The 16889-nt window shown below is 45.4% G+C and overlaps 1 protein-coding gene across 2 annotated transcripts in view; it reads left to right on the forward strand.

The window, feature by feature from the left end:
* TMEM154 (transmembrane protein 154) overlaps nt 1–16889 on the forward strand; it is a 47103-nt gene that overhangs the window by 14230 nt on the left and 15984 nt on the right. For both annotated transcript variants that reach the window (XM_032632714.1, XM_032632716.1), the window contains exons 2-5: nt 8568–8825; nt 8916–8954; nt 15126–15153; nt 16329–16414. In XM_032632714.1, the coding sequence (XP_032488605.1) occupies nt 8568–8825; nt 8916–8954; nt 15126–15153; nt 16329–16414 (411 nt within the window). The remainder of the gene's footprint in view (nt 1–8567; nt 8826–8915; nt 8955–15125; nt 15154–16328; nt 16415–16889) is intronic.

Here is a 16889-nt window from a genome sequence, read left to right on the forward strand (position 1 = left end):
TTTTTTTTTTTTTTTTTTTTGTGGTACGCGGACCTCTCACTGTTGCGGCCTCTCCCATTGCGGAGCACAGGCTCCGGACGCGCAGGCTCAGCAGCCATGGCTCACGGGCCTAGCCACTCTGCGGCATGTGGGATCCTCCCGGACCGGGGCACGAACCCGTGTACCCTGCATCGGCAGGCGGACTCTCAACCACTGCGCCACCAGGGAAGCCCTATTTTTAGTTTTTTGAGGAACCTCCAGACTGTTTTCCACAGTGACTGTAGCAATTTACATTCTCACCAATAGTGTAGGAGGGTTCCCTTTTCTCTACACCCTCTTCAACATTTGTTATTTGTAGACTTTTTGATGATGGCCATCTGACAGGTGTGAGGTGATATCTCATTGTGATTTTGATTTGCATTTCTCTAATAGTGATACTGAGCATCTTTTCATGTGCCTGTTGGCCATGTCTATGTCTTCTTTGGAAAAATGTCTGTTCAGGTCCTCTGCCCATTTTTGGACTGGGTTATTTGTTTTTTGATATTGAGTTGTATGAGCTGTTTATGTATTTTGGATATTAACCACTTGTCATCCATATCATTTTCAAATATTTTCTCCCATTCTGTAGGTTGTGTTTTCGTTTTGTAGATGGTTTCCTTTGCTGTGCAAAAGCTTTTTGTAATTAGGTCCCATTTGTTTATTTTTGCTTTTATTTCTTTTGTATTAGGAGACAGATCTAAAAATATATTGCTACAATTTATGTCAAACGGTATTCTGCCTGTGTTCTCTCCTAGGACTTTTATGGTTTCAGGTCTTACATTTAGGTCTTTAAACCATTTTGACTTTATTTTTGTATATAATGTGAGGGGATGTTTTAATTTTATTCTTTTACATGTAGCTGTCCAGTTTTCCCAGCACCATTTATTGAAGAGACTGTCTTTTCTCCATTGTATATTCCTGTCTCCTCTTAGATTAATTGACCATAGGTGCTTGGGTTTATTTCTAGGCTCTCTATTCTCTTCCACTGATCTACGTGTCTGTTTTTGTTCCAATACCATGTTTCTATTATTCTGGCTTTGTAGTATAGTCTGAAGTCTGGGAGGGTTATGCTTCCAGCTTTGTTCTTTCTCTTCAGGATTGCTTTGGCAATTCTGGGTCTTTTATGGTTCCATATGAATTGTAGGATTAGTTGTTCTAGTTCTGTGAAAAATGTCATGGGTATTTTGAGAGGGATTGCATTAAACCTGTAGATTGCTTTAGGCAGTATTGATTCTTCCAATCCAAGAGCATGGGATAGCTTTCCATTTCTTGGTATCATCTTCAATTTCCTTCATCAATGTGTTATAGTTTTCAGAGTATAGGTCTTTCACCTCCTTGGTTAAGTTTATTCTGAGGTATTTTCTTCTTTCTGATGCAATTTTAAACAGCATTTTTAAAAACTTTCTCTTTCTGATAGTTCATTATTAATGTATAGAAATGTAACAGATTTCTGTATATTAATCTTGTATCCTGCAACTTTGCTGAATTCATTTATTAGTTCTAATAGTCTGGGGGTGGAGACTTTAGGGTTTTCTAAATAAAGTATCATGTGATCTTCAAATAGTGACAGTTTTACTCTTTCCTTCCAATTTCTATGCCAAAATACACCTTATTAATTTTGCTCCCAAAGGCTTCTTTCTGGGTAGGATTCTCCAGTCATCTTTAAAGCTAATAGGACTATCTTCATGAATAACAGCAAATTAAAGTCATTTGAATTATGATTTAACTCAGTAATTTTCAACCCAGCATAAACACTTAATGGACTCATCTAGGGAGCTTTAAAAACATTCCGTTGCTCAGGGCCACAACCTCGGATGTCCTCAAGTAACTGATCTGGGCGGAGCTTAAAATACCAGATGACGCTGGTGCACAGTAAGTGCCGTGAACAGCAATAGGTATGACTGATAATTAAACACAACTCCGTGAGATTGTTTGGGCCACTCAAACCCATGGTTCTCCAGGTATGGCCCCCAGACCAGCAGCATCAGTATTTTGTTAGAAGTGAAAGTTCTTGGCCTCATCCCAGACCTGCTAAATCAGAAGCTCTGGGGGTGGCGCCCAGCCATGTGTGTGGGACGAGCCCTCCCGATGATTCTGGAGCACACCAATGTGGGTGGACTGCTGGTTCAGACCTCCAAGCCGCTCTGCCAGCAGTGACCTTTGCTGGAGACGTGGTTTTTAACTTCCAGCACAATCTCTGTTATTAATAAGTCCCTTATTCAAACTTATTCGTATAATAAGGCACGATTGTCACAGCTCTCTCTCAATATATCCCGGCCAGAGGCTCTCAGGGGTTCAAGACTTCAGTGATGATTTTTTTTTTTTGCGGTACGTGGGCCTCTCACTGTTGCGGCCTCTCCCATTGCGGAGCACAGGCTCTTGGACGCACAGGCTCAGCGGCCATGGCTCACGGGCCCAGCCGCTCCGCGGCATGTGGGATCTTCCCAGACCGGGGCACGAACCTGTGTCCCCTGCATCGGCAGGCGGACTCTCAACCACTGCGCCACCAGGGAAGCCCCTTCAGTGTTGATTTTTAAACGACTGTGTTCTTGTGATAGAGTGGGCAGCTGCTGGGAGCTGGGATCCAAATCCCTGGCCTGATTCTCCTCCAGTTCACCAAGAAGGAACAGAGAGAAAGAGGGGTAGACAGGGGAGGGCCAGGAGCGGGCAGGGTCTGGAGCCCTGGTTCTCAGCCTTGGCTGCACACTGGACTCTGTAAAAGATACTGAGGCCTGGGTTCACCCCAGGTATTCGGATGTAATGGTTTGGGTGTGTGCCCTGGGCATTGGGAGGCTGGAAAGGGCCCCAGGTGACTCTAATGTACGACCAAGGCTGAAAAGCACTGGAGGACTTCTTGGTTTGGTTTGATCTCTTCCTTTTAACATGAATCTCTTTGCTGTAGACAGAGGTACGGGGGAATGGAAAGTGGGCAGGCTTCTTGGGTTTGGTTTCTTGAGCATCTTGAAATCCATATTAAATCCAGTTTCTCCACCGAGCAGGACAGCATTTGAATACCTGACGCCTGCCGTGTTTTCTTCGTTTCACTACCTGAATTATAAGATAGTTTCAACAATCTGTGTATGGAGTCGACATAACAAGTGAAAGAATGGGGCGTCTGATTGAGGTCTAACATGCTTCCCGATATTCTGAGTTTAATAACATTCTCTCCTCATTGTTTTATTTTACATTGTAATATCAGTGTGGCAGTCTTGCAGTTGCTATATAAGACTTTTATTTTAACTTTAAGAACTAGAGCTTGGTCGCACATTTGTTCCATTTTCAAAAGGAGAAGTCAGCTAGTTTGCTTCATCGAGAAACAGAGTCACGTCCACTGGGGGACGATGCTCGGAGTGGTGACAAAGGGGCGAGGTGCCCACCCGGTTGCTGGGTTGCCAGGCTCACCTCAAGCATTTTCCCTCTTTTCCCACTTATGAGGATCCCTCCCAGGGTCCCCACCAGATAGATGTGTGAAATACGCATCCCAGCTGTGTTTGCATGGATATTGTCAATAGTCGTTTCTAAGTGACTCTCTACACTGTGCAGTTAATTATCTGGCCATTTTAGGATTTTAGGATTAAAAGTAAAGGGAAGTATTGCAGCTTAATTTCATCGCTCACACGACCACTCCCATTATCTGCTATTAATGCTCCATTATCTGAGCAGAGAGAGAGAGAGTGAAAGGGAGAATCCCGGGAGGTTTGTACTGGGGTCACTGGAGAGAGCGTGACTAAGGCCCCTGGAGGGAAGAGGGGTCCCGGCAGACCCGCCCTCAAGCCCCTACACCAGTGCAGGCGGGGTTCAAAGCCACGCCCGCTGCCCTTCACACAGCCCTTCTGCTGTCGACAACGGTCCTCCTTCTTTCTTCTGCTTCTTCTCTTGTGCACTTCGCTGGCTGCCTCCCATCTCTCCACTCTCACGCTTGGTCCTCTTTCTATTTCTGCAGCTTCTTCAGTTTTACCACCCCCCAACCCCTGGCTGCACCCCTTTTTCCATGAAATATGTCCACATTTAGATAAGAAGACAAAATGAAGAAGTTATACCGGAAAGATTAGTCTCCTGGGCAACAGAGAACAGATCAGTCTAGAGATGGGGAAACAGAGTGGGCAGAGGACGGAGGAAATAGCAAACTACCAACACCAGGCATGAGCGTGGGCCTTTGTGGAACACACAGCATTTTCACAGCTGGGACTCCTGTCCCCCTGGCGACTCACTCCTGGTTAGAGAGGCCGGTCCCGCCCTGGTTTTCCGGCTCCCCCTTTGATGACATTTGATGCTCTTGGCACAGGCCCTTGGGCTGATCCCCAACATTTTCAACTTTTCCATCACAGACCCTCTGCGTACCCAGCCCTTCTCCAACTCAGTTTCTGCCGATTCTCATTGCGCAGGGACTGGCTGGAGTTGTCTTGGAGCAGTTGTGAGGGCAGAACCCCCCAAGAGCAGTTTGGTGCTGCACCCAACCTCCTCTCCCTAGTCTGGAGATACACTGCAGATGTGCAAGCTGACAGGTGTGCAGGGGCGACTGTGGCAGCATCATGGGAAGCACAAAAGAAATAACCTAAGTCCCCATCGATAGGAATAGGTTGTGATATATACAAATAATGGAGGGAAAGGCAGCTCTCTGTATACAGACAAGGAATAGTCTTCAGGATCTAATTTTAAGTGAAAAAAGCAGGGGGCAGCACAGTATATAAATTCTGCTACCATTTGTGTTAAAAAAGGAAACAGGAAATGATACTTACACTTGTACATGCAGAGAGTTTTCTGGCAGAAACTGTGATTACCTCTGGGGAGGAAAACTGAGTGGCTGGGGAAAGGGTGTAGTGAAATGTCCTCTCTGAGCTCAGTGCCATGTGTGTAGTGCCTGTTCAAAAAGTCTAATTAAAAACAAGATAAATGCTTTAGAATCAACATAGAGATGTGGAAATAGATGGGACCTTGGGTCTCATTCCTTAGTTGTACAGATTAGAACATTGAGCCCAAATTTCCATAACCACTAAGTGACTAGAACCCTCACCGTCACTGGCACCTATGCTCAAGGGAACGCAGCCTTCAAAACCCTACATATCACATGCATGCCTATGTTCACAGCAGCACGATTCACAATAGCCAAGATATAGAAGCAACCTCAATGTCCATCAACAGATGAATGGATAAAGATGATGTGGCGTATATACACAATGGAATACTACTCAGCCATAAAAAAGAATGAAATGCCATTTGCAGCAACATAGATGGACGTAGAGATTATCATATTAAGCGAAATAAGTCAGAAAAAGACAAATATCACATGATATCACTTATACGTGGAATCTAAAATACGGCACAAATGGACTTATCTACAAAACAGAAACAGACTCACAGACATAGAGAACAGACTTGTGGTTGCCAAGGGGGAGGAGAGTGGGGGAGGGAAGTATTGGGATCTTGGGATTAGCAGATGCAAACTGTTATATATAGGATGGGTAAACAACAAAAGGAAAGGGAGGGTTGGAGGCGAGAGAGGCTCTTCCCAGGTCACTGTATAGCACAAGGAACTATACTGAATATCCTGTGATAAACCATAATGGAAAAGAATATGAAAAGAATATATATATATATATATATATTATATGTGTGTGTGTGTATATCTATATATATATCTATATCTATCTATCTATCTATATCTGAGTCACTTTGCTGTACAGCAGAAATGAACAACATTGCAAATCAACGGTACTTCAATAAAATTTAAAAAGAACTCTGTGTATCAGTAGAGCCGACAGTGTAAATATCAGGGTTGTACCACAGAGTGAGACATTTGAGACTCAGTTTCCTTATTTGTACTGTGAACAATGAACTTGTCGTGAAGATAGTTAGATGGTGCATGTTTATCCTAGTACCTAGCATGTACTATCAGCATCTGATAGATGACTGTTATTTGTTATTTGGAGCTATTATGGTCTTGTTTGGGGAGGGAGGGTTGTGAGGAAGGATGTCACAGGAGCGTCTGGAGATGAAGGCTTGCAGAATAAAGAAAAATAAAACACACACAGAGAACCCTTGACTCTCATTTATTTAAGTAGTCACTAGAGAATCAGAGAGAGTAAATGATGGTTAACATGGAAAACATATGTTAGGGTGTGTGTAAGAGGGATATTGTGGAGAAAATTTCCAGTCCTTTTCACTCCAAAATGCCACTAAGAGCCACCTGTGACCAGCATTGTCCCTTGTGCTGAGAAATAAATGTGCACAACCCAGGACCATCTGTGTGCTTCTCTCCATTTCTCTTTCATGCCTGATTGTCCAAACACCCTCATTATTCTTGCTAGCTTATTTCCTTTCCCATTTTCTCCTCTTCTGGGGCAACAGGTCAAGTGTGACTCAGAGCTCTGAGTGTTCTACTGGGAAATTGTTCGCCTTCCGTGGAGAGGCTGGAAAGATCCTGTTGTTCTGTGCAGCTCTGCTCACAGCTGCCTGGGCTGAGGAGCTTAGCAAGAGTCCAATGAGAGCCCCTCATTGCCTTTGTGCCAGAAATCCACCTTCCTGTAGGCTGAGGGGCAAGAACACAAGTTTCCCTCTCTTGGTTACCACTTCATGATTCGTAATCATTCTATTCCTGCCTGATGGGAAGGAAAATATTGTGTGAGGTTCCAAGCTCAGGTTCTGCAATCATCCCTCCTGAGTTTAAATCTTCACTGCCCTGTGATAGCTTTGTGGTTGTGTGCTAGTTGTATAAGCTCCCTGCCCGGTTTCTATCTGAAAAAATGGTGGGGACAAAATGAGATAATCTGGGTACAAGGCAGAGCACAGGGCTTGGCTCTTAGTAAGTTATCTGAAAAGGTAACTTGAAATCATAGCAGCAGCTATAGCAGTAGCAGAAGTAAATAAACAGAAGAAATAAAAAGGAGGTCTGATTATTGGAGGAAGGTCCATCAGCACTGACTTCAAGGAATAGGGCCATTGTCACCAACTGCATTTGTGTGTGTGCCACTGCTCCCACTGCCCACCCGTCCCCCCCAAATGTTTCCAGTCTTTGCTGGCCTGGGTTACCAGTGAAGAATGCTGTTTGGTCCCAGTAGTTCTGCAAGCAGGGTGATTTTAAGGAGGAGATTGTCCTGGTGGACAAATATCTTTTCCTGGTCCAGAGTGATACGTGACATATCAAAGCTTTTAACAAATGAGTGAATACGTTATTGACTTACCTTATTTCAGAGACATAAATATAGGGCAAAGTCACTTAACCCTGAAGGCAGAGGTCAATAAGTGGTAGATATTTTTTAATCCTGCTTTCAGTATATACACGAGAAGAACACCAGTTACTTAGACTCTGCATTTTGTAATTGATTCTGAGGGTTTGGGGGTGGCTTTGACAGATATGATTACCAAGTGGATCCCCTGGCCTTCGGAGAAATTGAAGTGTTTATATAACTGAAAAGTTAGACTGCGATCAAAGGAATCCTTTTATAGATCATTGTCACGCAGTCATGTGGAGAGCTAAGGACGGAATTGACCCTGCCATGCCCAGTCGGTCACCCTCTGGGTGGTGGCCTAGCGTGCCTCAACATGGCCTCAGGAAGTGGACATCTTCCTTTGCAGAGTAACTTTCACCTCAGAAAGAACTTTCACATAAATTATCCCATTGGATAAGTTGTCTGTAGCCTCAGCTCATATGCTGGTTTTCTCATTGGACCCCACCTGAATGATAGGCAACACGCTGGGAAGAAAACCTGGGCTCTCCTGACCATGGTCACTACAGAGCAGGGTGAGGAAAGATTTTTCAAATAATCATCTAGCTACTAGTCTTTTCCTATCCTGTGATGAACCATGGATGTTTCTGAACACAATCTGAGGTCCCAACAGAATAAACATGCATATAGCTTATTAATAGGGAAAGTTCTAAAGATGCATGTTATTCAATAAATTTAAATATTGGTGTAGTTTCCTTAGTTTCTAAGGGAACTTCCCCTTGAGAATTTCACTGTACAAATGAGATACACACTGTATTTTTATTTAGAGTCCAGGAGGATTTCTGTAGGATCATTTCAGAGGCGACTTAGTTCTCTGCAGAACTGAGGCCTACACTGACATCCGATCAGTCACCCTGATTTCAAAGAATTCTTTTCCATTGGTAGGTAAATTTTATTAAAAAAAAAAAAAATTAGGACGTAGTGCAAATCCTTTTACCTAAAAGTGTTACGTGCCAAGTGCTTAACTCTCAGTAAAAGGGGATTTAGATTTATTCAGAAATGTTATTAAAATACCCTATAGGATATCCTGGAATATCGCCCTTGACACAACAAAGCTTCTCAACGCCCTTGGCTTAAGTGCGTCTAAACTGCCAGCCTTTGTGGGAGGTTTATCTCTGGGCTCTGATCCATGTTCAATATACTCCCAGGTTGAGCTCCATTTATGTTCGATCAATAGTATTCTGTGTCACACTGAACTGGAAGACCAAAGCCAGCAGATCAGGTTTATCACTGGATGCATGTAGGATAAATTTCAAATCATTGAAAACATACCATACTAACTTTGTCTCCATGACAATCTCAATTTTGTGTGTGTTCCCACAGAAATGGAAGAAACAGAACTGTCAGCAGACATACCCACAGACATGGGAAGCAGTGATGGAGAGGCTACAGTTCCAAGCATATTTGCTGCGGTGACCACAGAAATATTCACTGTCAGTATGAGTCCTACCCTTATTAATGAAGATGCAGGCCAATTACAGTTTATATTAATGGGGTTGATCCCAGTGATTTTATTGGCCGTCCTACTTTTCTCCGTGATACTCTTTGTAATATACCGTAAAAGAAAAAGGAATAAACAAGGTAAATATTTTGCCTGTTCCCATTTCCAGACAACTGCTTCATATGTTAATGAATAAACGATAAAACACAATACTTTTTGCTTCCACACAGAGCCTTCTAGCCGAGGATCTCAGAGTGCTTTACAGACAAGTAAGTATTATCCTAACACCTGCCTGGAGTTGGGATGGTGTGGGAAAAGAAACCGAGAGGTTTTTAAGTGAAGCAACTGCATAAAATAATACGTGATGAATGACTTGTTTCAATGAAGTTCTCCAGAGTTTATAAATGCCATATTCCTTCCTATTTAAAAAAAAAAAAAAGAGAGAATGCTTTCAGCCTAAATTGAAAATTAAAATACACAGTTGCCATCTCTGTGTCTAATCTAGATGAGGGCCCTGTGTAATTTTGGCCAATAGGTCAACGTAACATTTCCCGACCATTGGAGGAAACAGGCTGGTGAAGCTGTGGGTCAGATTGCAGACAGGGTGGGAAGGCTGGAGTCCTTGGGCTCATCGCCACAAGAAGAGGATTCTTCCATCTGTGCTTTGTCACAGATACTGTTTTCTGCCCCATGCCCCATCCCCATTTAATCTTGAAAAGGCCTGGGTGAAGCATGGTTCTTATTCCTATTAAAGCTATGCTAAATTTTAGAATGAAATCCCTGATCGGCTAAAGATAACTATCATCAATGGAAAACTAATCTGATAGAACATCCCCGGGGTCAGAGATACACTCTGAGAGGATTCACTTCCAATGCCAGGACTATCAAATACTAGGTGTCGGGATAGTTCCGAGTCCAAAGCAAACTTGGTTTCTTTTGGCTTGTGCTGGTAAAAGTGACTCCAATTAGATTTGTTTGTTTGTTTGTTTGTTTTTGCGGTACGCGGGCCTCTCACTGTTGTGCCCTCTCCCGTTGTGGAGCACAGGCTCTGGACGCGCAGGCTCAGCGGCCGTGGCTCACGGGCCCAGTCGCTCCTCGGCATGTGGGATCTTCCCGGACCGGGGCACGAACCCGTGTTCCCTGCATCAGCAGGTGGACTCTCAACCAACTGCGCCACCAGGGAAGCCCCAATTAGATTTTCAAGTTGAAGCCTTTAGGGATTCCAAAAATCACTCAAGGGTGATAAGACACATATTTATATGTGCATACAAAACTCACTCTGTGTACTTCACATCCACTAACAGGGCACCTCTGGCTTTGAGATCATGCCCTTGGCCTGCGGGCCCCCTCACCATCCTTGTACCAGGAGAGGCTTTAAGCTCTCGTGGAGCTGTAAATGGTCGTTTTCCATTATGCCAGCAGGTAGGGCAAATGCGAGTTGGGAAAGAAGCAGAGAAGAGCATTACCTTTCACGGCAGGGTAATAGATTCCAAGAAAGTAGAAGATATACATATGTTTCTCCACTGCTTGCAATTTCAGGGTGACCTAATAACAGTCATCATGTGGGAGCTCCTTTGTAAGCTAGAGAAAGAGAAAAAGCAAACAGAGCTGCCTGGACCCGTTTGTTTTTTTTTTAAGTAGGGAAAGTAAGAATTTCCTGCCCAAACCCTAGCCTATAGCTGATCTCACCTAATGTAGTCATGGGGTCAGGGAGAGGTCGGGGTTGACTAGTCAAATGGTCACGCTCTGAGGCTCTAAATCCAGAAAGGGACTTTTCACTGAATTTTATTTGGAGAATCTCAAATTCAAAAGCCATTCACAAGTGAGAACTGACCTCAGACACGGTCCAGGCAGTATTTGCTGTTCCCTTTCCTGATGCCTCCATTGCCTGATTGATGCTATGTCTTCCGTCTGGAATTTCCTTCTTGGTTGCTTGGCAAACTGCCACCCCCTTCTTCAATGCCCAGTTCTAAGGATTTTATGAAGAGCTGAGTAATCACACCCCAGGCAAAATTAACCACCACCTCTTGACTGTTCACACCTATTGTGCACGGTATTTACACTGGCATAAGTTGGTGACTTGCCTTTTTTTGGTCTCTCTTTCTTACGAGGTTATGTTCTCTTTAAGGTCCGAGAGAACTAAGAACTTGTCTTATTTATCTTGTTGAATAGTGTGGCGAGGACAGACTTTGGAATACTCTGCCTAGTTGGCTTTTGCCTTTCCTAGCTCTATGACCTCTGCTTCAGTTTCCTCATCTGTCAAATGGGCAAACTCAGCACGTACCTCATAGAGTTGTTGCTTGAATTAAGTGGATTCATCTGTTTAAAGCACTTAGAAAAAACAGTACCCAGCATATTGTGTCAGCTAATTATTATTATCCCTTTTATCTAACAGAATGCCTAGCCCAACACCTATATTAGCTGCTCAATAAATGTGTTGCAGGAATGAGTTGATGAAAGAATGTGAGAACTTTTTTTAGAGAACACTTATTCTCAGAGGTAAAAGTAAATTTGCACATTATTCTTAATACAAATTGGCATATCGTTTTTACTTTAAATATGCCTCACTTTAAGAAAACACAAATGGAAAACTTAGAATTTCAAAGCAACTGCTTATCACCAAAGTTTTTGGTAAGGAGCGCTTTATTGGAATATTTTCTTTTACTTGCCACTCCTTTAATATAGATTCAGATGGTTAACTGATGACTCTCTCTTCAGACAGACTGACAGAGAAAAGGTTCACAACCACTGCCCACTGAAGTCCCCCCATTCATATTTAACATTATAATGCAAGTCAATAAAAGGAGAATATATTTAAATTAACGGAATTTGATTTAAATATATTTTTTTTTTTAATTTTTTTTTTTTAAATATATTTTTAATTTATTTTTCCAGGAAAAATAAAACTGTCATACTGCGTCAGACCAGCATTTTGCTTGGAAAGTTCCCAAAGGAATGTTTTGTGGGAGGGCATGGGTGATGTCTCAGGTTAGGAATAGACACGTTGTTTCTGTCCTCAGGTGAATAGAGCCTGCTGTATTCTTCCACACCAAGAAATGTCTTTAAATTTGACAACTGGGGAGCACTTGGCCAATATTTGTAGAAAGAACACTTCACCTGTTTGGAAATTACCTTTTTTCTTTGGGCCTGTCCGTTCCTTGTCCAGGAAAGGGAAGGCTGTGTAGTGACTTAATGAGCTATTGTCCTTTTCCCTAGACTTGCAGGCATTAGATTTGCAGTTGTTATTATTTAACATTTATTAGGTGTCCTGATGTGCTGCATCTCTGGGAAAGAGCTGCAGGGGAAACAGCTGGCAGTAAAGCATCCCTTTAAACAGGCTTTAACTCCAGGACACCTGGCTGGGCTCAAGAAAGACTCTCTCGCTCACTGTTCAGCACAGAAACCAGAGAAGAGAGCCGGTGCCCTGCTGGGTCCCCCGTCCCCACCTCTACCCTGCAATCCTACCGTCAAGTGCACCCGGGAGTCTAGCCAGCAGGGGGCTTCGTGGGGCTAAGTGGGTGTCAGGGGGGAACTGAAGGAGGCGGAGGGAGTGTGGAGGCCGACAGGAAGCGGCAGGGCTGTGGGAGGGAAAATGGAATCAAACGCGGGTCGTGGGTTGTGTGAGACCTGCCTCTGCCTCCCGGTGCAGAAGGAGTAGGTGGCTATTAATAAAGAGACAGAAGCCAGGTGGAGTGGAGCGGGCAGGGCCTGATCGCTGAGGACGGGTAATTGGTCTCCCTCCCAGTTTAATGCTCGGCTCCTGGGCGCTCTCCCAGATGTTTTCCCGTTGCCATGGCGATTGGGGCAGGGGTAATGGCCGTGGAGCAGGGGAGACGAGGCCACAGGAGGCTTTTTGCTCTCTTTGAATACCGATTACAGGAGCTTCACGTTTGGTGCACCTGGAGCACTTTTGTAGTGGGTTTTTAAACTTTTCTATCATCCGCATGCAGGGCTAGCTTTGACTCACCGTGAAGCCTGCGGGCACCCAGATTAGAAAGATAAATCCCCCCCGCCCCCTGACAGTGGGGCTGTAAGGGGTTATTAAGCAGGGAAAGAGGGAGGGGAGGGCGGGAGGGACAAAACAGGGGCATTGTTATGGGTCACCTGTAAGGGAGGTTCAGCTGTATAGGGGCTTTATTTATAGTAAAATCCCTTAAGGAAATAGCCTGTACATTTTAGATGAAAAATGCATGGATATAAAATGAGATGAACATACTCCGCTTTCCCCAGTTGAAGTGTCTGAGGAGTCAGGCACCTGCAGGAAGCTTCAGATTCCTACCGAGAGGCAGGAGGACACAACCTACAGCCCCTCGAAGGGAAGCAGTGATGGCATGAAACTGACATCTGTGCCCAACTTTCCTGGGTTAGCTGTGCCATTAAAGCTTGCCAACCCACAGGAAATTACAGCAGCTCCCGGCTGCCAGGAGCTCAGTTCCAGGTGCCTGCTGGTTGTGTTCCCTCGCTGAGGACCTGCACCTCTGCCTGCCAGACAAAGGCGGCCTCTGATGGCTAAGGAGCGAGACCATTTGACTATTCAGTGGACCTCTACAAAGTGGTTTGCTTCTCAGTGGTTTTCACATCATAGAAGGTGCAGTGGGGCTGTGCTATCCACTCGCTGGCCATCATTGCCTCGTTTCTCTGGGTGCATTGGTTCCCCTGCCAAACAAAACAGAGTCTGAGCCCTGGGCTCTAATTCTTGCCCGTGTTCATCTGGAGTCTGGTCAGCATTCAAGCCATTTTGCAAACTGTTACCTGACTCACTTCAACTAACAGCAACAAAAAGCAGGCTTGTTGGAAGTTTCACTATTATGAGAATGTTAAATCCAAAACATTGGGCACGAATTTAACCCCAGGGCTGGACAATCCAGATTAAGACCTATTCATTTATTCAATAAATATTTACGGGGTGTTTGTCAGGTACCGGGCAAGCTGGATGGGGTAGGGCTGGGGGATGCCACCATGAACAAGGCAGACATGATCCCCACCCTTTGGCAGCTATGGTCTAGTGGGAGTGACAGACAAAAAAGAGTTAAACAGAGAAACCGATCAATGACAAATTGTGGCAGACACTATGGAGGAGCACACGAGGATCTGAGCTGGGAAGCAGTAGGAAAGATGGGCCTTACTTCAGACAGAGGAGGTAGGGGAGGCCTCTCTGAGGAAAGAGTATAAGCTGATGTAACTGGGAAAAGGGCTCGAGTGCCCAGGGTGCAGGAAGCCAGGCTCTGAAAGAGCAAAGGAAGCCAGAGTTTGCAGCAAAGGAAGGATTTATTGCAGGGTGCCAAGCAAGGGGGTGGGAGACACGCCTCAGATCCAGTCCAACTTGATCACTGAGTTAGGGGTGTTTTTAAAGAAGAACAAAGCTGAGATTAGTCATTGTCTTGTGACATTTTTTTTTTTTTTTTTTTGGCTGTACGTGGGCCTCTCACTGCTGTGGCCTCTCCCGTTGCGGAGCACAGGCTCCGGACGCGCAGGCTCAGCAGCCATGGCTCACGGGCCCAGCTGCTCCGCGGCATGTGGGATCTTCCCGGACCGGGGCACGAACCCGTGTCCCCTGCATCGGCAGGCGGACTCTCAACCACTGTGCCACCAGGGAAGCCCTCTGTGACATTTCTTAATCGTGATTCTGGGAGTCAGGACGTTTCTGGTTTCTGGTCCACGGCTGGGGGTCTGTGAGCACCACTTGCCCTGGAGAAACAACCTGAGTCTGTGCTTTAATGATGAGATCTACAACAGCAATTTTAGTACATTAACAATGTTATCGATAACAGCAGTTTTAGTCATCTGACTCTGGTTGGTTAGTGTTCAGTTAGCACAGGACTGAGGTCAGAGGGAACAAGAAGGGGAATGAAGATTTGGATAGAGAGATTAATCATAAACTTGGTAGGGGACCTTCTGTCTTAGGGGGGACTTGGTTTCACTGAGACCAGAAGGTTGTGAGAGATCCACCCATACAAAGAGCAGGGCGAGAGGAGAGTTCCAGGGGGAGCCGGTGATTGATAACCCACATCCTACTCCAGGACAAAGGGACAGTGTCACGTTTGGGTTTGTGTGTTGCAAGGAGATGAGACAGCAGTGGTTTGAACTGGCACATCTGGGGGCCCAGGAACAAGCCCTCTTTTCAACTCCTCCTTTCTCCATCTTACCACTGTTTTCCTCTTCCTATGGATAAAAATAGTCAAGAGGGATGGACATCCGCTGTGAAGTGAGCGCTCTCAGAGGACCACCAGATCTAAAAGAACAGATTTCACGTGGATGGGACCTCATTTCAATATGGCAGTCTGCCCTTGTGTGACATAGAGGTTAACTACTGCTCCTTTCAAAACGTTATCTATTTGAAGTAATTTCCTGTCTTTGTAGAGGAGATTTCAGCTGTTAGAAATAAAAAGTTGTTACACACACTGAAAGTTAACATGACTTTTATATTTACTCTCTTTTAGATGACCTGGGAAGTGAAAACATGAAACTGTAAGTTCCCCACTGCCTCCAGTCCAGCTCGGGATGGGCCGGGATGGGCCGGGATGGGCCAGGATGTCGGGGGATGAACAGATTGGAGAGCCGGCTTTTCAAGAGTTTTGGGTTTGACACCCCTTCCGGGGACCTTTGGCTTCCCCAGCCCCAGGAAGATGTGCCCGAGTGCCCACACCTCACCCCAGGGGAGATCTGAGAGGAGGGCAAGGTCCTTTGTTCAGAAAAGAACTTTTTTTCTGACTGCTACTGATTCCAAATGCATTGTTGGTTGAGTATGCTGACGCTGGGTGTATTTCAAGGACATCCGTTCATTTATTCTGATTAAAAATTTTCTCTCCAGGGAAGAGACTTTAGCTGGTTATTAAGGGAGGGGAGCCCTGGTAGAAGCCTGAGGTTTGTATGTTGAGAAGCAGTGCGTGGTGGGGAGAGGGGGCGAGGAGAGGAATGGAGGTGACGGGAGGGGGTGGAGGAGAGAGAGGAAGAGAGGATGACACCCGGAGGAGTGGCCTGGGGCGATGTCACCACCACCTCTGTCTCACACACACACCCGGTTATTTGGACACTAGGCTGGCTTCCTCTGCAGGGTGGCGCCTACGCAGCACAGCGGTCAGAGCAGGTGGTCCCCTCCCCCAACCCCACCTACATTAACCTGGGCTCCTCCCCTGAACTGCGCGCTGAGCCCCGGCTAGGGAGGACGGTGGAGTTTTTAGCACAAGGGCTCCATTTCTTCAAGGCAGGAAAGCCTGGGGATGGAAGGGCGAGGTGATGAAAGTAGCCTGTTGACCGTGGCCTCTGGACCTGGAGCACTGCTCAAAAACCCCCAAAGAAAGGGAAGTGAAATTGAGCAAGGCTAAAATGCTAAATGTGGCAACTCCCCGGAGGAGTCTCGGGCTTGGTACCTTCCGGAGGAGCAGAGTCTCCTGGGCTGCCTTTCAGCCCATCATCAGTAATGGATGACGGTTTATTTTCGTTTTTGCCTTTTTTCCTATTAGAGAGTTTGGTCCTCTTGAATAGGGCAAACCCCCAGCCTACCCTGGAGTGTAAGACACTGAATCAAGTTCGTCTTCCTCACAGCCAACGGTCAACATCCTAGGCGCTCCTCAAACGAAATTCAGCACATCACACATGTTGGTTTTGTTTTTTCCAACAAGCTCTTTATTTTCTCTCTCCAGCCCTATTTTTGAGGAAGACACACCCTCTGTGATGGAAATAGAAATGGAAGAGCTTGATAAGTGGATGAACAGCATGAATAGAAATGGTATGTGGTGTGGAATAACCTAAGGTGGGTTTTTTTGTGCTCTCTGGTAGAGAAGGCTGCCCCCAATTTGTAACTATGCCATGAGTCCTGGAGGGACCCTGTGAGCCCACCCACATTACATCTGACACATGCACGAAGTAAGCAGGGTGTCTGACCATCCTTAAATATGCAGTTTAATTATTGCATCAATGGTTGCTACTCTTTTGTATTTTTTTGCGGTACGCGGGCCTCTCACTGTTGTGGCCTCTCCCGTTGTGGAGCACAGGCTCCGGACGCGCAGGCTCAGCGGCCATGGCTCACGGGCCCAGCCGCTCCGCGGCATGTGGGATCTTCCCGGACCAGGGCACGAACCTGTGTCCCCTGCATCGGCAGGCGGACTCTCAACCACCGCGCCACCAGGGAAGCCCTCTTTTGTATTTTTGCACAAGTTTTTCAAATGGTCTTTTTCTTCTTGAAAATGATCTTATTTTCGAGC

Source organism: Phocoena sinus, chromosome 5, assembly GCF_008692025.1.
Source record: "Phocoena sinus isolate mPhoSin1 chromosome 5, mPhoSin1.pri, whole genome shotgun sequence".
Taxonomy (NCBI): domain Eukaryota; kingdom Metazoa; phylum Chordata; class Mammalia; order Artiodactyla; family Phocoenidae; genus Phocoena; species Phocoena sinus.